The 20,989-nt window shown below is 41.5% G+C and overlaps 2 protein-coding genes across 2 annotated transcripts; one reads left to right on the top strand and one right to left on the bottom strand.

Moving 5' to 3' along the window:
* Positions 1 to 13,734: 13,734 nt before the first annotated feature.
* LOC147938126 (uncharacterized) lies at positions 13,735 to 14,984 on the top strand. Its single transcript, XM_087465484.1, has 3 exons — positions 13,735 to 13,820; positions 14,018 to 14,350; positions 14,756 to 14,984. Exons 1-3 carry the CDS (start codon positions 13,735 to 13,737, stop codon positions 14,982 to 14,984), a joined length of 648 nt encoding a protein of 215 aa, XP_087321610.1.
* A 3,714-nt stretch (positions 14,985 to 18,698) lies between these two features.
* On the bottom strand, positions 18,699 to 20,715 carry LOC147938125 (uncharacterized). Its single transcript, XM_087465483.1, has 7 exons — positions 20,695 to 20,715; positions 20,542 to 20,587; positions 20,380 to 20,484; positions 19,530 to 19,635; positions 19,299 to 19,427; positions 19,043 to 19,209; positions 18,699 to 18,925 (listed from the first exon to the last, which is right to left on the bottom strand). The coding sequence occupies exons 1-7, from the start codon at positions 20,713 to 20,715 to the stop codon at positions 18,699 to 18,701; spliced, it is 801 nt and encodes a 266-aa protein (XP_087321609.1).
* Positions 20,716 to 20,989: the final 274 nt, after the last annotated feature.

Below are 20,989 nucleotides of genomic sequence, written 5' to 3'. Positions count from 1 at the left end.
AGAAAAAGAATTAGGTGAGCTTGGTGAAATATCTTCAAGAACATAAAGGTCATCTTTGGTTCCACCTTCACCAATCAATTTTCCAGACTCAATATCCTGAAAGTAAACATCATTAGGCCCAAATATAGCATAGCAATTAAGATCATTAGTGGCTCTTTTAACCGACAAGAGATTAGAAGTGAACTTAGGCATGTAAAAAGCCTTAGACTCTTTGTTAAACAATTTTAAGTTCCCAACTCCTTGAATTGGTATTTTATCACCATTAGCAATTATAACACTACCTCTAGCCGGTTCAATATTGTTTAGGAGATTCGAGTTACTAATCATGTGGTGAGAGGCACCCGAATCTACTACTAGAGAGTTATTAGGCTTTAGGGTGAAGAAAGTTTTACCACTTGACTCCTTGAGAGCCAAGGACTTGAAGAAGGCTTCTAGGTCCGACTTCTTCACATAGTCTCCTGAAGCAGTCTCTTCTCCACCTTTTGATGAACCGGCTTGACCTTGTTCCTCCTTGGTGTGAGTGTGATTTGCTCTCGGACCATTATTGTTGTGATTTGGACGGAGGTGAGGATGAAGAAACCAGCATTTCTCTTTGGTGTGGTTCTTCCTCTTACAATGTTCACACCCTCCCTTAGCTCTCCGGTCTTCTGGCTTGAAAGCTCCTTTGTTGGCCGTGACAAGCTCCCCCTTTCCACTAAAGAGGCCTAGAGAACCTTGTTCCTTTTGAATTTGAGAACAAACGTCGTCAAGGCTGGGAAGTTTGTCCGACCTCAAGATATGCTTGATGAGGTCATTGAACATCGGATTAAGAGTTAGGAGAAGGGCGAACACTTTGTCTTGTTCCCTCCGTTCGTTGAGTACAGCCGAATCCATCGTGTTTGGCCTAAGCATCTCGAACTCGGCCCACAGAGATCTAAACTTGCCAAAGTGCTTGTTAAACTCCATGTCTTCTTGATTCAAGTCATTTATTGCTTTCTTGACTTCAAAGACACGAGTTAGATTGGAGATGTTGCCGAAGACATTCTTAATAGTCTCCCATAGCTCGCTTGCTGTCTCACAATATGAGTACGCCTCGAGTATTGGGGCTTCAAGAGAGTTTTGGAGGATGGAGAGGACGGTCTGATCTTCTTGGAACCATTTGGCTTCTTCATCGAGTCTAGCCTCCTCTTCATCTTCTTTGATGGTTTCTTTTCCATCTTCCTTGGTGGTTTTTCTTGGAGCCTTACCACCTTCGATATGGCTCCATAGTCCGTGACCACATAGTGTAGTTTTGGTGGTTCTTGACTACAGAAGGTAGTTTCCTCCCTTGAGGACGGTCGGTAACACAAGTGGTTTTGAGTTTTCCATGCTTGAGTTATTGACCGTTGGATAAAGTCTTTACCCGGAGAATAATAACAAGAATAATGAGAATCGAGTGAGAAGGATTGAAGAATAAGAAGAATAGAAGAGTTAGATTGTCAAGAATCAACAACCTAGCTCTGATACCACGTAAGAATTGCAGAATAAGAATTAGAACAAGAGTGAGAGAATCGGATCAGAGACATAGAAGAATGAGAAAAAATATAATGTCTTAGATTAGTTGTTTACAAATGTGAGAACAAGGCTTATTATAGCCATACAATCGGCATCTAGCCGTTAGGGGAACATTAACGAAGAAAGGGACATAACGGAAGCTTCGCTCGGTCGAGGGAATAGTGAAAGCGACTGGTGCTAGGTTTGACTTCTCTTAACCATCACATGTGACTCTTCCACCAACCACTTGACTGACCACTTGAGATATTTTGTGAGCTGCCTCTTCTAGATCATTCTTTCTACTGAACTCGAATCCCATAAGGCCACTTTGTCTCATCATTCTTGTTGGATCGTAGCCCATTCACTACATATTTGTACGGACGTCCGTACGGTCGGTTGTACGGACACCCTTGGTCGAATGTGCTACTCTCCCTTGATCAATAGTTTGTTGTGGAAACCATAGGGCTCATGTATTGAAACAATCCGACCTATTTTTTTTGTTTTTAATACAATATTAAACTAGTGATATCATACTCACTAACATCCTAAACCCAATAAAACTCAACAGCGGAAATAAATAACATCATTAAACCAAACATACATTAGTTAAACCAATAACATCTAATCCAATAATCATTCCAATATAAACCAGTAATGAATCATCCAACAAGTCATTAAATGTTAAATGAGCTACTAGAGCACCTCCTCTTTATTGCCTTGATTCCACGATCACACTTTGTCTTTACCTACATTACAAATAACAATTGAGATGCATGAGTATTATCACAAAAATTCAGTGAGGCAATCCTCCCATCTATTAGGCTATACACACAAGCAATTGAGATCTCCAATCACACACATAACAAATAACACAAACAAACAAAGTTCAGCCGCTGCTGAAGGATGGTGTCGATCAACACTGAAACCTGGCGAACGTTGTGTCGACCGATACACTCCTTCCGTCGATCGACGCATACACCTGGTGTCGACCGACACCCTCTTGGTGTCGACCAACACCCTCCTGGTGTCGACTGACACCCTCCTGGTGTCACCCGACACCTGCTCGACGCTCATTGTTTCTCATGTCGTCCTCGCATTAGTGTCGATCGATACAGATGTCGAGCATCGTTTTCCTTGAAGCTCTAAGTCAGATCTCCTTTCCCTAACACACCAAGCCCAATCCGGGATCACACATGAGTCTCACAAAGTCAGATCACTCCAACAAACAAAGGAATTAACCACACAACACATAAACACGAAAGTCAGAGAATCTCAAGCTTAGATAAGCTATGGTCATGCACTCACCTTTCTAACAGAAGATTCTGACCAACAAACGATAAAAACACACTCCTATCAAGCTTCTACCTCGTCCCCAGCTTCATATCTCCATCCACAGAGACAAATATCACCAAGAACGGATTAGAAATCTCAAGAACACTCAAAGGGACTTTCTCCTCTTCTAAAACTCTCTGGAATCGACAAAATGAGGCTACTCCAAAACCTAGGTCGACTTCCAGCTTATATACCTCATTTTAGGGTATTTCCTAAACCCAAACCGCGCTAATTCGATGATTTGAAAAAATCGATCGAACCAACAATTGATGGTGTCGACCGACACACTCTTTATGTCGATCGACACACATCCTAAAACCATCCAATATGGTTCGTTATACTCTTCTTCTTCGTCTTCCTCGTCAGCTTCCTCACATTCTTTCATTGAATAATCATTCAAAACTATTTTTTTTAGACTACCACACAACTTGTGAACCCATCAAATTCTAAGATCAAAATCATTGCCTCTTTTCCCGTAAAATTTGTGCAATTAATGAAGACTAGCATAGTCATCACATGTACTCAATTGTTGATACTTTCACCCATATACTTACTCGGTTTTAGATCCACACGTATTGAAACTTCTCAATCCAAAATCCATAATACTACAGAATTACTAATTACTTGCAAAGAAAATAATATGAACACATGAATAGCTAATGAAACATGTGTGCTTATCATCGATTCTTCTTGTTTGAACCCAAAAATTAACTCAAACAGCGTCAAAACAAGATTTTGCAACGTTAATCCTTCTTCCTTAGACCCAAAAATAAAAATTTTACTAAAAGAATATCAAATCATCTACAAAGTCATACACAAAAATAAAAATTACAGTTCATAAGAGATATAAAGCATAAAAGAAAATTAATAAGATATTTTAAGATATTAAAAAATCAAATATATAGTACTAAATAATACTTAAACTTAAAAAAATTAATAGAGTTGAAATATTTATAATTTATAATATTCATAATTTAGATGTAGTTTAAATATTTATCACATTTTTAATTTTTTTAGAGTTAAATATTAATGATACTTAAACTTTTTATAAAGTTTAGGTATTTATAATATATTAAACTTTCTATGGATATATTTATAATATTTTGAAACATTCTATAAAATTTAAATATTGATAATATTTGAACCTTTTAACAGTTTCCATAATTATAATTGTAACACCCGCAAACCAGATTTACGGTTCGTGCGGGCATCGTTCGATTCTCGTAGTTGGTCCACGTGCGGGTTAATTCTAATGTCTCTGGTTCGATTCAGTTTTATGAGAAAACCCTAGGGATCGCATATAAAAGGGAGTTCGACGCCCTAAAGCCTTTGGTGGCCATTTTTCATTGCCAGAGAGAAAAAGAGATAGAGACTTCTTGGTGAGATCGTTCTGTGAGCAAAGGAGAAGGTTTTTGTACCTGTTTTGGTGTGTTTGGAACGTGGAGAAGAAGGTCTAAGTGTGGGTGTCGAGTAGAGGTCGTTGGAATGCTTGGATCTTGCTGTTCTTCGTCGTTTTCAACCAAAACAAGAGGTGAGTGCAGGACCCTAGCTTATCTAAGCGATTAGATGTGTATTTTGTGTGATTTTATTTGATTGATTGCTTGTGGGCTTGTTTGTGAGTGTTTCTCGTGGTGGTTAAGGCCTTTTGAGGGCGGTTTTGGTATCAGAGGCGTTGTGGCGACGGTTAGAGCCGAGAGGAGTTGAGAGATATCATGTTCATCAATGTTTCACGCGACTGCATCGATCGATGCAAGGAGTGCATCGATCATTGCAATGAGGGTATTGGTGGAGACGCAAGGGGTGTCAATCGTCGCATATGTTCAGAGTTGTCTGGTTTGCTTGCTTTTGTGCATTGGTTCTGCTTGCTTTTTCGCTTATGTGTAAAGCTCCGTAGATGGAAGGATCACATCACTGAATATTTCTGGTAATACTCACGCATCTCATCGTTTTTGTGGTGCAAGTAAGCGAAAGTGTGACTGTGGAATCAAGGCGATGAAGAGGAGGATGTTCTACTGGTTCATTTATGCATTGTCTGGTTTCCATTAGGTTGCTAGAGTGTGGTCTAGAAAGGTTATTTAAGTTGTTGGTTCATTTTTACTAGCATTGTTGGATAATTGCTATTGTTTTATTCGTTTAATGGTTACTAGATTAATGGTATTGGTTTATGTTATCTGCTGATTGTATTGTTTGGGACTAGGCTGTTAGTGAGTATGGGATCACTAGATATTAAGGTATTAAATAAACAGATTGAGTTGTTTTAGTTTGATATCAGAACCCTTACGGTTCTAGCTACTGGTTCGCTCTTTGCTTTGTGTATCGATGTTTGGATTGCATGCCTTGGTTGATTATGGGAGTTAGTCAAATGTATGTGGCATGGGGTCCTAGAACATACTCTTTGAGCCTTCAATGAGATTCCACGGTAAGTTTTGTTTTCTTGAGTAGTACGGTTTAGTTTGTTTACTTAGCATTTTGTTCTTGGTGGTAGAGATGGTTAGAGGTGCTGGTCATGGTCATGGTCGTAGTCGTGGGTGTGGTCATGGTCGTGGTCGGAGGTAGGTTCTCGAGGCCAGTGTGAGTGTAGCCCAGATCATGGCCAGCGAGGAGGTGGCAGATTCACAGGCTCATCCAGGAGGGCTTGGACGCATGGCTGGTGGTGGTATCGAAGGGGCTGGTGGGCTTGGCATTGATGTTGACGTTGCCCCGGGTGCAGGGGTAGCAGCGGGTGGTGCCCCATGTCGGAATAATTGTTTGGCAGACTTGCTGGCTTAGGTGTTCCCGCGGCTTCCAACAGTGGTGCCGCCAGCGGCTGGTGGACAGGCTCATATGCTATCGCCAGGGATTGGTGGGCATGATCCTTTAGTACCGACAGCAGCTAGTGGGCATGCTCATGTGGTGTCGCAAGCGGTTGGTAGGCAGACTTCTTTAGTGCCGCCAGTGGTTGATAGGCAGGCTCCAGTGGTGCATCATGTGGTTGTTTTGCAGGCAGGTGTGCAGCCAGAGGCCGAGGTAGTAGATGTACATTATGTTTAGATGATGGTGCAGCTCCGGCCATTCGGTGCAGGATACTTTCCTGGAGGTATGGATTCGATTGTGACGGATGAGTTGAGGAAGCGGATGAAAGACTTTTTCAGTCGCTCTGGTGTCCCGACCAGTATCGGGTGGACTTGAAAGCACATTATCAATCGGGTAATGCACGTGGGTGTAGAGGTCGGTGACGGCCTAAATAATGCAGCGACAGATGTTTTGGATTTACTCTGTGGGCGATTTCAACACCAAGTACTTTCTGCTTGAGGCGTTTGAACGCATGTAGGCGCATTTCTTAGGGTTGACCCATGGGAACTATGTTGTGCGGGTGTTGGATGTGAAGTTCAGATGACTTGTGGTGTGTAACGCCCCCGAACCGCTCTATGACCACGTAGGCCACCGGACGGCACCAAGACGCCACTATGGGAACACGCACCAACAGTCCGGCCGGGTGCAAGAACAAATCAGGGCCCATTGGGCAGTCTATCGACGAGGTTCCCGTCCACACGGCACATCCTTCGGGCTTTGCAACCTTACGGACACGCCGTGTGTTTTGCTGACTCGGACAAAGCCCATATCAGCACTACTCGCACGATTAAGATAAAACCGAATTCATTAAAATTACAAGGAGTTTACTACAACTATTACACAAAAGATCGACAAGGCTTAGTGCCAAAGTTTGGTTCACAACAAAACATATTTTGAATTTTACAATAGACACCAAAATAAAAACTACTCCGGAGTCCTATCGTTCACCACACCCTCTAGTTCCCTCTAGGGTTACCTGCAGCACAAAATATTCATCATAAGTAATCTAAGATTACTTAGGGAGCTCAGGGTTCCTGCAACAAAATAAACCCCAATTCCCCATCCCCAAAACATTAACAATAACATGCAAGCGCAATCAATCAACAAGCAAGCAAGATAAACGTAAGCAAGCAAGCACACAACACACAAGCAGTCAGAGATCATATGCGGAAGCTGAAGCTAAGCAAAAATAATATACAAACAATTGCAACTACAAGCAATACTACACAACAACATGCACAAATTAACTTGAAATAAAACAAAGTTTTAAACAAGTTCACATTTACTAGGGCCCGGTATGCATCCTGTCCCTAAACCCCTCATGAATCCCCGAATCGCAACCACAAAGGCATGCGATCAGATCTCACTTAAAGCCACACCGTCGTGTAGACAGCCTCGGCCAGGGTAGCAAGCCCAGTAACCTCCGAGCTCTTCGTAGCCAACCCTACAAACACACGAACATGGGTTGCATGTCGCGGCTGCATGTGGTACGGATTGGGAAGGACTGCAATACCAAGTCTTACAACACTTAGCCGGAATTTCTCGCGGACTAAAATGCTTTAAGACTTCACCAAAATTAATACTTGAGTTTATATGGTTTTCAAGCTCATAAGTTTTCAAGTATTTTAACTAGTTATCGCCCTTGTTACTAGAACATTTCGAACTAGTAACCGGCATAACCTTACCCCGCATGCATTTAAACAAGAAAGAAATAAAAGAAATTCAAGCAAATGCATCTAAATGATCCATGCAAACCGTGCACTAGATGGATATCTTTAGTTCCCATCTAAGCCGGCAAAGTATGTGCCTGAACTCACAGTATACCGTCGACGATCGGTCTGCTTTGATGAAGCTATAGTCGCGGCACACTTGGATCTCCTCTTTTGTTAGGATCGATTTCCTTCTCGATCTAACCTTGGTCAGTAGTCGATAGTCTTAGTCTTGCGTCTTCTCTTCTTCCCTCTCTTCACTCGCGCAGCACTTCGCTCCCTCTTCTCTTCTCTCTCGCTCTCCCTCTCTTTCTCTCTCGAAAATTTCCTCTCCTTACCCCCTTATGTCTTGTGCGGAAATGAGAGAGTGGAGAGCTTTATTTATAGAGAAGTTGGCGGTGGCACTCGCTAATTAAGGTTGAGCGAGTGGTCCTTTATTTGCCACAAAATTTTGTAAGGCATAGGCGCTCATGACTTGGCTCAATGTTGCCCACTTCCTTCCCCTTAATCACTTGGCAAAAATTAATGAGACTTGGCTTGATTCGCATCCACTCCTCTTCTTTCGTGTAGAATGGCATGACTTGGCCTCCTTAAACACCACTTCTTCCTTAGGATTTCTTTGGTGAAAAATCGCACGACTTGGCCACCTTAATCACCACTTCTTAATTTCCACTAAATCCCACTAAGCTTCCTTGATTAAAATAATCTCCACTAACTTTTTCTGATTAAAATAATTCTCCACTAAGAATTACTCAATCTTTAACTTTGGGAAATTAATCCTTGATTAATTCCTTGATGAGAAAGAAGCTTTTATCTCCCAAATTTGCTTGCTGAGTCAATCCGCAGTCTTTGATCGTTCGCGGATCGTCAGTCGGACACCATCGGATATTGGTTGATCCTTCGGTCGATCGGTCGATGCGATACGACCATTGCTAGTCCTGGGCAATCGGGTACCCAATCGGGTTTCGGGTAAATCGGTATAAGACCTATAGATTCCATTCGGTAATTTACAAAAAATTCGGTTCGGTACGGTTAGATAAATCTCTAACAAAAAGGTCCTTGCTGCAGTGCTGCTCCATGTCCCTGTGAAAAAAATGAAACTTGAATGAGTCTCTATCTTTTGATAACAAACCATAGGACATCTATTGTTTAACTTGAATGATTCAGCAAAGTTTCAATATACCTTTACTATTGCCGCAATCCATGCCTTAAAAAAACACCACATAAGAAGACCACATAAGCTAAGCCTCAGGATTATTTTCATCTCAAATACCAAACTCTGCAAAACAGTTTTAAAATTAAGTTAGAAACAGAATTATAGAACAAAGTATTATCATTTACGAATATCAAAATTTGTTAAAGATTACCTTTCTCAAGCTGATCAAACATTTCAAACTCTGAGAGCAGTTGAGCAGTTGTGATCGCTGTCGGGTCAGCACCACTCTTGATATCTTGCCTCATCCATTGCTTAGTACACATGAGAACCTCAATCATGTAATGAGTCAGACAGGACCTATGAGGGTCTAAAATCTGACCACTAGTGCTAAAAGCACTCTCTGATGCAACAGATGAAACTTGCATAGCAAGTACATCTTTAGCCATCTCAGCCAAGACAGGATATTTGAAAGAATTCACTCTCCACCAAGACAGCACATCAAATTCCGCACCCCTAATAAGCTTTGGATTCTCAACAGGATCTGTGAGATAAATCTCTAACTCACGCCTTACTTCTTCATCTGCTTTGTCAGCAACCATCTCTTTATAAGCCATATCCATTCTCTCATAACCCGAATCATCAACCAAATCCATCTTCTCAGGAATCACAGTTGATTGATGTTGTTTAGCCTTGGTAGTCTGAGAAGATGCACCATTTGTATGGCTGTGAAAAGCAGCATACTCCTTATACATCAAGTCGAGGACATAGAAAACTGAATCACACATAGCCTTAGAGTCGACAGTATCTTCACCATACAGCTTCTCAAAACACATCTTGGCAAACTTCATCTTCTTTGTTAGATCGAACACAGTTGCAATGATCAGCATCTTGTTGATATTCTTCATTCCGTCCCAATACTTCACAAACTTCTTCAACATTTCATCAGCCCTGCTCTTCAATTCATCATCTCTGCTATTACTCAGAAATGAGAGGTTCCTCTCTATTGTAACAATCTCACCATAACACTTATGCGCATTCAAGTTGGTGGAAGCAGAGACAACCAAAGTGGAGTTGTAGAAAATCACCAGAAACTTCACCAACCTACGACAGAAACATGAGAGTATAAATAAGTGTAAACATTGGTTTAGTGCAATAAACAGGTCAGTATAAAGATAGGTCCAGTAGATTACCTTTCAATTGCATTACAGTCAGTTGATTCAAGAGGTCCAACACGTCTATTCCCATTGTCTAATTCCGGGAAGTAGTCGTGGTACAACCTATCTTCTAGAAGCATCTTGTCAAAAGCAACTATGTATTTTAGGGCATTTGTCAACATCGTATATGTTGAATTCCATCTGGTCTTCACATCCAATGTGAGACTTCCGCTTTTCAGCTTCCCTGAATCAACCCTCAGCTCAAATGACTTCTGCCTAACATGATGACCTCACATATGATACACCATTGCGTATAGCCTCCACATTCTTTCCTAACTCCTGGAATCCATCTCTCACAATCAAGTTGATGATGTGAGCACTGCATTTGACATGCATATAGTCTCAATCCAAGACAAATGCTTCGTTGCTAACCAAGCTTAACTCTCTTTGAAACCTCTTCAGAGCCAAAGTGTTGGCTGTTGCATTGTCGACAGTGACACAAAACACCTTCTGAATCCCCCATTCAGCCAGACAATCTAGAAGAGTAGTTGCAATTGTTGATGCTTTGTGATCTGAGACATACTTGAAGCCTATGATCAGTTTCTTCAGCAGCCAAAATGCATCAATGAAGTGAGCTGTGATCACCATGTAGCTTGCACCTGTTTTACATAAATCAAATAGTAATGAGATATGAGAATGCAGTTAAAGTATCAATCAATGAAATAAGAAAGAAAGAGCAAACAAACCTGTATTTGGAGCAACCCATATGTCTGTAGTTAGGGACACCCTTTGCTTGTTTGAATTAATCCAGTTCTTCAGCAAAGCTTTCTTCTTCACGTACATCTGCACTATGTCTCTGCTTGCTGTTCTCCTTGAATGAGGCCCGTAGAGGTTGGCACGAGAGGAGAAATGTCTCCAGGCAACACTGTCCACAAAAGACAGTGACAACTCCCCTAACATGAGCATCTCATTTGTTGCCTCTCTGAACATTGGCTCACTTATCTTACCAGCTTGCACTGTTCCATTGCCTTTGATCACTTGCTGAGACTTGTTTTCCTTATAGGCTTGGTACTGTTTGCAGGTTGCCATATGCTTTGTCAAATTAGAAGTCCCTGACTTAGACTTGCAGCAGTACTCCTTCTTGCAGTAGTGGCAGATACACTTGTTTCTATCTTCTTTATTCCTTGTGAAGTGGTCCCAAACAGGAGATCGAGGAATGATGACTTTGAGCTCCTTAGCTGGCTTTTCATTAGCTGCACTTGATTCTGGAATGTCCTTCCTCTTTCCAGCACAATCAGGAGTTCCAAGAACTTTCGTAGTTGCAGCAGCTTGTTTTCCAGTACTGTCAATGTCTAGCTCTTCTTCATGATTCATCTCTTCTTCGAAATCGTCTTCACATGGAAAGCATGAAGAACCCATCTGAACACACACATAAAAGAAACAAATCAGTAACAAATAGAAGAACATATATAGGATCATCAAAGATCATAACACAAATAAGATCATATTATATGTTACAAACTATCAAATAAAAGCTATCAAATTCGTATTACACTATCAGATCGTCTAAGAGCTATCAAATTCGTATTACACTATCAATTCGTCTAAAAGCTATCAACTAAAAGCTACTGTAACAGTGTAACGAACTATAAATTGTCACCTAAAAGAGTACAAGCTATCACATGAGAGTATTACACTATCAAATCGTAATTGACAGTTACTGTAACCAAACCCAACTATCAATTGTCAACGAAAAGCTATTAAGAACATCCTAAGACATAATAGAGTTACATGATTTAGGGAGACTAGGGACAAACCTGTGATTGAATTGCAGAGAGTAGTGAAGGAGGAGATGATGGAGGAGATAACGAAGAAGATGATGGAGGGTTGAAACTTGTGGTTTTCTCCATGGGGGATTAGGGGTTTATATAATGCGGAATATAGGAAAGGTACCAAGAGAAAACGAATCGAAAAGTTTACTTGAATGATTGCAGATAGACAAAGCATGCTTCATCTCGTGTAAAAGACGAAACGAAAAGCAAGCTTCGATGAACGGTTCTCTATCGGGAAAAGAAGAGATAGTTGCCGCCTGCACAATAGGGTTAGATCACTTAGGTTAGGTCTTTAGAGTTAGCTGTCGTATAAGCGTTAGTGGGTCAAGGCCTTATTAGGCCTTTAGGTTAAACGGGTCTAAAACGGTGGCCTAATATACTTAAGTTACAATCCGAACCCGGACCGAAGTCCATTTTACCAAGGCCTCTTAACCCATTCGGTAATTTTGCTTAATCCAAACCCTACCCGATACCGCTTTTATCAGTTCGGTACCGGTACGATTCTTCGGTACCGGATATTATGCCCATGACTAACCATTGCGGTCATTGGTCGAGCGGATGAAATTTCCTCGGACCTCTCTTCAGCAATTCTTCTAAGCTTCCTTCTGGCTTCCTCATTTGGTCCTTTGACCTTGGGTTTTCATCTTGAATTTTTACCCCTTGGTGAGGGTCACTACATGGTGTATGCAGGCCAGACGTTGAAGCCAGAGTCGGCTCAGGTGCGGAGATTCTTGTTAGCTCTTCGCGATGACCTGAGGACTCGGTGCAGAGTAAGGATTACTTGTGTGTATAGGTGGTGGTGGTCATTCCTCTAGTACAGGCAAAGCGGACTCAGCCGTATTCTGTTTCTAGCAAGGGCGGCAAGCCTGCGCAGGGGTAAAAGTGGAAATTTGATACCTTATAGAGGACGAGTTCCAGCGGTGTGGGATGCTTTGGGTATGGTAGCTTTAAGCACATAGTGGCCATTTATCTGTAAAGAGGCAACCAGCCAGCGCCGCCGACGACTCGGGTGTGTTACCACTGTAGAGAGGCAGGATTTCTCAGATCAGCATGTCCCAAGCTGCAAATAATGGCTGTGGTGGTGATACAGCCAGGAGTGCAGTAGGTTGTACAAACGGTGTTGCTATTACCAGCGGCAACGCATGTGTACTCGACCATAGAGACGGAAGGAACCAGTGTCAACGCGATCACGTATATAATTTCTAACTTAGATTTTTGGTTTATGTCAATTTTGGATATTTTGGTTGCCTTTGATGAACGCTAGGGTTCTTAGTGCATAAAGTTTGTGTAGGGACCTTATTGGTGGGAGGACTTATATCCCATGTGTTTTTTGATTCTGGAGCAACTCATTGCTTCATTACCTTGGAATATGCTAAGAGCAGCAACATTTGTGGAGATCCTAGAGAGCGGTTAAGGGTCGTTAAGGTTGCTAGAGGTGGATTGGTCCAGGTCTATGGCCGGGCGAGAGGTGTGAACATTCAGGTTGGTGGGGAGTTGATGCCGACAGATTTGGTTATCAGTCTAGTGGAGTTTTATGATGTTATATTGGGCATGGATTGGTTGCATCAACACATCAGGATTGTTATCAGGGTAAAGTTGCGTTTGAGCGGCTGGAGGGAAGCGGTTGGTTTATCAGGGAGTGAGGCTGACTTCTGGGAGTGTTGTTATCTCAGATGTGCAGGCAGAAAAGATGATCAGGAAGGGTTGGGATGTGTACCTGGCTACTATTTCTATGTCGGAGTCTGTAGGGCAAGTTGTTGTTGGTGAGATTCCTGTGGTTTCAGAATTTAAGGACGTATTTCAGTCGTTGCAGAGGTTACCACCATCTCAGTCTGATCCCTTCACGATTGAGTTGGAACCAGGGACGACAACTTTGTCTAAGGCACCCTACAAGATGGCTCTAGCAGAGATTGCGAAGCTGAAGAAGCAGTTGAAAGATTTTTTGGGCAGGGATTCATTCGTCCTAGCACCTCATCGTGGGGAGTATCAGTGTTGTTTGTTACGAAGAAGGACAGGAGTCTCCGCTTGTGTATAGATTATCGGGGTCTGAACCAGGTCATTGTGAAGGGAGTCTCTGTTGATCCAAAGAAGATTGAGGCTATCAGATCTTGGCCTACACTGATTAATGCCACCGAGAATTAGGAGTTTTCTTGGATTGGCAGGATACTATAGGAAGTTTATGAGGGGTTTTGAGTATTGCACAACCGATGACTAAGCTAACGGGGAAGGACGTTCCTTTGTGTGGTCACCGGAGTGTGAGGCAGCTTCTCAAGCCTGAAGCAGATGTTGACGAGTACACCAGTATTAGCATTGCCAGAGCAGGATAAGCCGTACGTGGTGTATACAGATGCTTTCATAGTTTGTTTGGGGTGTGTGCTGATGCAAGAGGAGAAGGCTATTCCCTATGCTTTGCAGCAGTTGTAGAAGGTGGGAAACTATCCTACTCATGACTTGAGATGGCAGCTGTGATTTTCGCTTAAAATTTTGAAGGTCTTATCTTTATGGCGGGAATGTACAGGTGTACACAGATCATAAGAGCCTGAAGTATATATTCACTCAACCTGAGCTAAATTTGAGGCAGAGGCGGTGGATAGAGTTGGTGGCAGATTATGATCTAAATATAGCTTACCACCCCGGTAAAGCTAACTTGGTGGCAGATGCTCTGAGCAGGAAGCGGGCGACTTCGGCTCAGGGGCAGGTTATGGAGTCGTTGGTGAGTGAGATTAGTACCTTGAGGTTATGTGCTATTTTACATGAGCCATTGGGATTGAAGGCAGCTGATAGAGTAGATTTTGGTTGGCGCAAGAGAGTGATGCGGGGCAGGTGAGTGCCTTCAAGGATGTTGGTTTGGAGTATTATGTCTCTGCTAATGGGATTATCCTTGTGCATGGTCGAGTTTGTGTGCCTAAGGATGAGGGTCTTAGGCAGGAGATTCTGAGAGAGGCTCACTTGAGCAAGTTCTTTGTTCATCCAGGAGCGACTAAGATGTACTGTCTCCTCAAATGGTATAATCACTGGGTCGAGATGAAGAGGGATGTCGCTAGCTGGGTCTTAAGATGCAATACCAGCCAGTTAGTGACGGTGGAGCATCAGGTGTCGGGTGGCTTGTTGTAGAGTTTACTCATTCCAAAGTGGAAGTAGGATATGATCATGATGGACTTTGTAGTTGGTTTGCCTTTTTCGCGGACTATTGATGCTATTTGGGTGATTGTGGATCGTCTAACCAAGGCTGCACATTTTTGCCATTAAAAAGACTAATGGAGCAGCAGTTTTGGCTAAGAAATATGTGAAAGAGATAGTGAGGTTGCATGGCGTCCCTCTAAGCATAGTTTTAGATAGAGATTTCAAGTTCACTTCAGCGTTCTGGAAGGCATTCTCGGCAAAGTTAGGCATTAAAGTGCATATGAGTACAGCTTACCATCTTCAGACAGATGGGCAGTCAGAGAGGACGATTTAGACTCTGGAGGATTTGTTGAGGATGTGTGTGATGGACTGGGGTGGCCACTAGGCGGATCACCTAAACCTGGTAGATTTTTCTTACAACAACAGCTATAAGACGAGTATTGGTATGACTCCTTATGAGGTGTTGTATGTGAGGTCATGTTGCACAACATTATGCTGGACTCAGGTGGGGGAGAGGAGCATATTGGATGCGAGTTTTGTTCAGGAGACCACAGAGAAGATCCGAGTGCTCAAGATGAACATGAAGGAGGCTAAGGATCGGCAGAGGAGTTATGCTGATTAGAGAAGAAAGGATATAGAGTTTCAGGTTGGTGATAGAGTGTACCTCAAGATGGCCATGTTGCAGGGTCCGAACAGTTTGTTGACAGAGACTAAGTTGGGTCTGATGTACATGGATCCGTTCAGAGAGTTGAGCGGGTGGGGCCGGTTGCATATAGGCTGGAGTTGCTGGAAGTTATGCATGCGTTCCACAAGGTGTTCAATGTGTCAATGCTGATGAAGTGTCTTCACAAGGATGACGAGTTGTTGGCTAAGAAACCTGTAGATATTTTGCCCAACATGACTCTTGAGACGTTTGTTTGGCCTTGGTGACGGTCATGTTAGACATTGTTTGGCCTTGGTGGCGGTCTTTTGGACATTTGTTTGGTCTTGGTTGCGGTCCTTTAGTACATTTATGTAGCCTTGGTGGCAGTCCTGTAGGACATTTATGTGGTTTTATGAAGTTTTTGTGGCATGGGTGGTGGCCCTTGTGGTGATTGTTGGCCGTAGGACATTGCGATGTTCCTGTTTGAGCCATATAGAGGTGGTTCTGGTCAGGGTGGTACTCAGTCGAGCTCAGAATTATTGCTCTAGAGATGTGAGATCTCAAACAACTCATGAGGGACTGTTAGGTTCATGTGTACCGTTATCTCGAAGAACTTTATGACCTGAGGGTAAGATTGGTATATTGACTTCGGGTGAAGATCTGAAGGCGCGCTGTAGGGTGATAGCCCGAGAGCGAGTTTAGACTTCCTGGATACCCTAGATTGAGGGCTGAGGCCTAATAGCGAGCTGGTAAGACTCGAAGGTTGAGACCTGAGAGCGGAGGAGATGCATTGAAGATCCTTGACTGTTGGTCGGTGCTGCTAGACTCGAGGACAAATCTATGCTGGTGTTGGTTGACACCAACATTTCCTAGAAAACACTGACTTTAGCCAAAGGCATGTTTTGTTGCGTTTTGGGTTTGGAAACCCTAGGGCTCGGGTATTTAAGTGGAAAACTCGACGTCCTCACTTTAGTTTTAACCATTTTTACCTTCTGCAAAAGAGAAAAAGCTTCTAGAGAGTTTCCTGTGAGTTCTTTAGCCTGTTCTTGAGAGATTGTTCCTGTTGTTGGAGATCTAAGGCCGTGAATGTGTTAGGAGCGTGTTGTGGTGCTGTCTTTGGTCATGTGTGGTATATTCTCTCTATTTTGAAAAGGTGTGTGGTCATCTCAATTTTTGTTTGCAGTACAGGTAAAGGCAAAGTGTGATCGTGGAATCAGAGAAATGAAGAGAAGGATGTTCTACCGGCTCAGTTGTTTGTTCTGTGATTCTGTTAGGTTGATAGAATGGAACAATGTTGTCTAGAACAAATGTTAGTTTTCTGGTTCTGTGATTTGAGTTATGATTATTGGCATTGTTGGAATGTTCTTGGCATTGGTTATGTTATTGGTTGTTATCCACTAGTTGTATTGCTTGTGATTAGGTTGTTAGTAAATATGAGATCATTATTTATTATTGTTAAAAAAATGACTCAGGTTGTTTCAATAAATATCCCATATTTAAACTTGAAACAACCTCACCCGTTTTTTTTAAGAATAATAATATAATTAAATACCCCATAATATTTAATTACAACCCAACCATTAAACCAACAATAACCCAACATAAACAGCGGAATACATATCAAACCTACTCCAATATATTAAAATACAATACCCACCATAACCAATATGAACCAGCAACCTAGCATACTTCTAACAAGGTTCCAACAACAAAATAACATAAACACAACACAACAATCGAGACTCTAGATCATCCTTCTCCTCATCGCCATGATTCCACGCAACACATGCATTACCTACACTACAAACACAATGAGATGCGTGAGTATTACCAGAAATATCCAGTGAGGCGATCCTCCCATCTACGAGCTATACACACAAGAAAATACAACCACAAAGAAAACATAACAACCCAGTCATTGAACAGATCACCCAATAACGCATTCACCACATCTACATATCATCACACCAAATAAGTCATACAACCCAATCGCTCATATAAGCTCATGGTCCCGCACTCACCTTATCAAAGTGATTCACAAAAATAACTATAACCAGAATAGAGGCTCTCCTTGCATCTGCAACAGCCTAGCAACGTCCTACAACAAGTCACACAATCAAAAGCAACCTTGAAGCAAACTCGACAGAAACATAAAAAAAAGAACAGTCTAAAAGACGAAACCCTAAAATAAAAATCAATTGTTAACTATCAAATCCCTCCAATGAACCGCTAGCTCTAAACGTTATGAAGCTTCCCACAAAATCTCGTGCCGATCGGAATCCAGACGAGACCACGATTGCAGTTACAATCCCCAATGGTCCCAACTCACGTCTGAGAAAACGTGTCTCACAAAACTGCCAAATGCACTTCTATAAAACGGAGAATAACCATGAAAGGCTTGGGAATAACTCTACCAAATTTCGTTACCTTTGACGATGATTTGATATGTCGAAACCGTTTCCTCCCAAACCCTAACGATTCTGCTCTTTCGCCTAACACACCAAAATCGAACCTCTCCTTCCTCACACCTCTTCTCCATAAACAAGCTCTCTTTTTTCTCTCTACAAGAACGACCACAACCACCAAAAAAGTGTAGAGAGGCGTGAGTTATAGAGAAGTCTAAGGTTTCTTAATTAAACCAGAATTTATCTAAACGGATACTAAACCGATTACATCCAATTTCTGATATAAACTCCAATATTTCATTATTTTTCGGGATACAGGCGTTACAAAACAGCATGTAATATTTTAAATATTTTTAACTCTATTTACAATTTTAAGTTTTAAATATTATTAATACTATATATTCAGTTTTTCAATATTTTCAAAGAGTTTTAACACTAAATCTGACAATCATTCTAAAATAAATTAACATTTTCAAAGACATCTCTCTAATAATAATTTTAAAAATTAAGATACTTAAAAAAGGAAAATATAGGATATTTAGAAATAAGTACATAATTGAACGAATGGAAACAATTTTAAACATAAACTTTTAGTTCTTATCGAAATACATAAAATAAAAATAATAAATATTTTTTACGTTTACTAAATTTATATAAAAAATATTGAAAACTAGATATTATTAAACCAAAGATAAGTCTCAGATTTTATGTGAAATCACTCTTCATTTTCTTCACTAAGCGAGTGACCATAATTAAATTGGCAATGAAATCTTTTGGGATTCTTTTTTTCTTCTTAAGAAGGACCTTCTTACCCATCTCTAGTATTTTATTCTCTTTTTGAAGTTATTTCTTCTTCTTCTCCAATTATTGTCTTTTGATAGTTTTCAGACGCCTAACCAAGTGATGAAAGCAAATTTCGGTGTCGCAAAATAGAACCAGATGGCTTTATGGCTCTCCATTATTGGTTTGGCTTCACGTATTTGAGACCAGGTCTCCTTAGTCATAAATTTACTGCAATAATGATCATTATTCCCTTTCCAGAGTGCCACATCTTATTCTCCCTGAACACGCGAAGTTTTACATTTTGTATTTCCTCTTCTACAAGATTGAGCAAAGGTTGTCTGTGAGACCGACTCCGAATCATATCCATCGCAGCAGCCATAGTACCAGTTAGTGGGATTCCAAGATCTATGGGGCCTCTATCAGCAATTTTGTCGTATAAGCAACCTAAGGAGCTCTAGACATCAAACCAAAAGGAAGTGGAGCATCCATTCCGCACCTCAACCCGATGGAACTGTTTTGCCATGTTTCTGTATTTGAGGAGTTTCCTCCAAATCCAAGAACCTGAATAAGCATGTCCTTTTTCCGACCACAGTGAGCCAGAGCGGATGAGATGTCGCTTGACCCAGTTCACCCATAAGGAGTCTTTAGCAGAGAGTATCCTCCAGATCAACTTTAACATACTGACTTTGTTTGCCTCCTCTATTGAACGGAGGCCTAATCCACCTTCACTTTTAGGCAAGCAAACGTCAGACCAAGCGACTTTTGCCTTTTTTTAGTTCAAAGACGGACCCGACCACAAAAAAAAGCAGAGCATAACCTGTCGATTTCTGCAATACAACCTTTAGGGAGTCGAAAAGCAGAGAGCCAGAAGTTTATTGTGCTGAAGATGACAGAGCTAATGAGTTGCAGTCGCACGGCGAAAGAGAGAGAGCGTGCAGTCCAAGAGCTGATTTTTGTGATCGTATTTTCTCTATGAGGGGAAGAAAATCATCTGAAGACATTCTCTTCGTTAGAAGGGGAAGATCAATGTATCGGACTGGTAAGAGACCAGAAGGAAAGGGGAATTTTTGGAGTATCTGATATGATCGTGGCAAGCACAGAGCCATAAGCTGCAGAGAAGCCGGAGATGGTGGGAAGGATCACTCGGTCAAGAGCTAAGGATATGGCCAAGGAAGCTCATTCACTCATAGTTGACGGGTCATTCAACCTACCAAGGATCCAAGTCTTCAACATATCCACCTTGAAGACTTCACCTGGTAATGAGGACTAGGTAACTTAGGTGTGAAGTTTGTACTCTTTTTCCCATAGCTGAGTTTTGTCCCAATGGGTTTTCTCAGCATGGTTTTTAATGAGGCAAATGGATCACTACGTCGATTTATCTAGAAATCATTACCAAAGGGGAATAACGTACTTCTGTACTAGTTCAAGTAACTTCTGTACTACTATAGGTCACCTAGACGTTTTGCTGTTTTTCTTATTTCTTTTAAACGTCTTGTTGTTTTGGTTTTGAACTTCTTGTGGTTTAGAGTGTCGAGCCCTAGGGTGATTATAAACCCAAAAGCTACGCCTCTTTGTCCTTTAGCGAAGAAGTTGTATGAACAAGTATTGTTAAACTTTTCTCTCAATTTGAATCCTTGAATGCGTTCTTGATTCTGAGTTTCTATACACTTTGTGATTCAGAAACTCTTCACTTTGTTACCAATCCATATAACCACCTAAACAATCCACCCATCTTATCATTGCTTTATTCACTCGATTATCACCATATCCGCCTACATCATCATTCACGCACCATCACCATCGAATCTCATCACCAGTCGCTTGTCTTCAGCCTTTCATCGGAGTTCTATCCTAGGGAGATCGTATTAGTATCTCTGCTCGATTCTCTAGAGGAATACCAGCCGTATAGATGGTGGACTTTTCAATACTTATTTTTAACCCAGAATGTATGGCAAAATCATCCAAAACTTCCAAAGCACCCTCTACAGAGCTCTTTTGGCCATCTACAAAGACCATCAAGCTGTCAGCAAAGCACAGATGAGTGAGTTGCATTGACTTACAATTCGGGTGATAACCAAATTTAGAATCCTTTGCAGCCTTGTCTAACTTTCATGAGCGGACATTCATGCAGATGACAAAGAGATACAGACTCAAAGAACAACCCTGGCGAAGCCCTCATTTGCTACCAAAATAGCCAGCAAGCTCTCATTTACCTGGACAGAGAAAGAGGCCATCGTTACACAAACCTAAATCCAGCGAACAAATTTTTCAGGGAAATCCATAGCTTGCAGTGTGTTGAGAAGGAACCCCCACTGAATAGAGTCAACGGCTTTGGAAATGTCTATTTTCATAGCACACCTTGGAGTAATGTTATCCTTGTGGTAATCTTTGACAATTTCAGTTGCCAAGAGAAGGTTTTTCATAAGGAGTCTATCCTTGACAAAAGCTGATTGATTAGGTGAGATGAACTTTGGTAGTAAGGGCTTAAGTCGATTAGCTAGAATCTTG

The sequence above is a fragment of the Camelina sativa genome, chromosome 9, assembly GCF_030686135.1.
Source record: "Camelina sativa cultivar CO46 ecotype springtype chromosome 9, ASM3068613v1".
Classification (NCBI taxonomy): Eukaryota; Viridiplantae; Streptophyta; class Magnoliopsida; order Brassicales; family Brassicaceae; genus Camelina; species Camelina sativa.
This window is presented reverse-complemented; position numbering and strand designations above follow the sequence as displayed.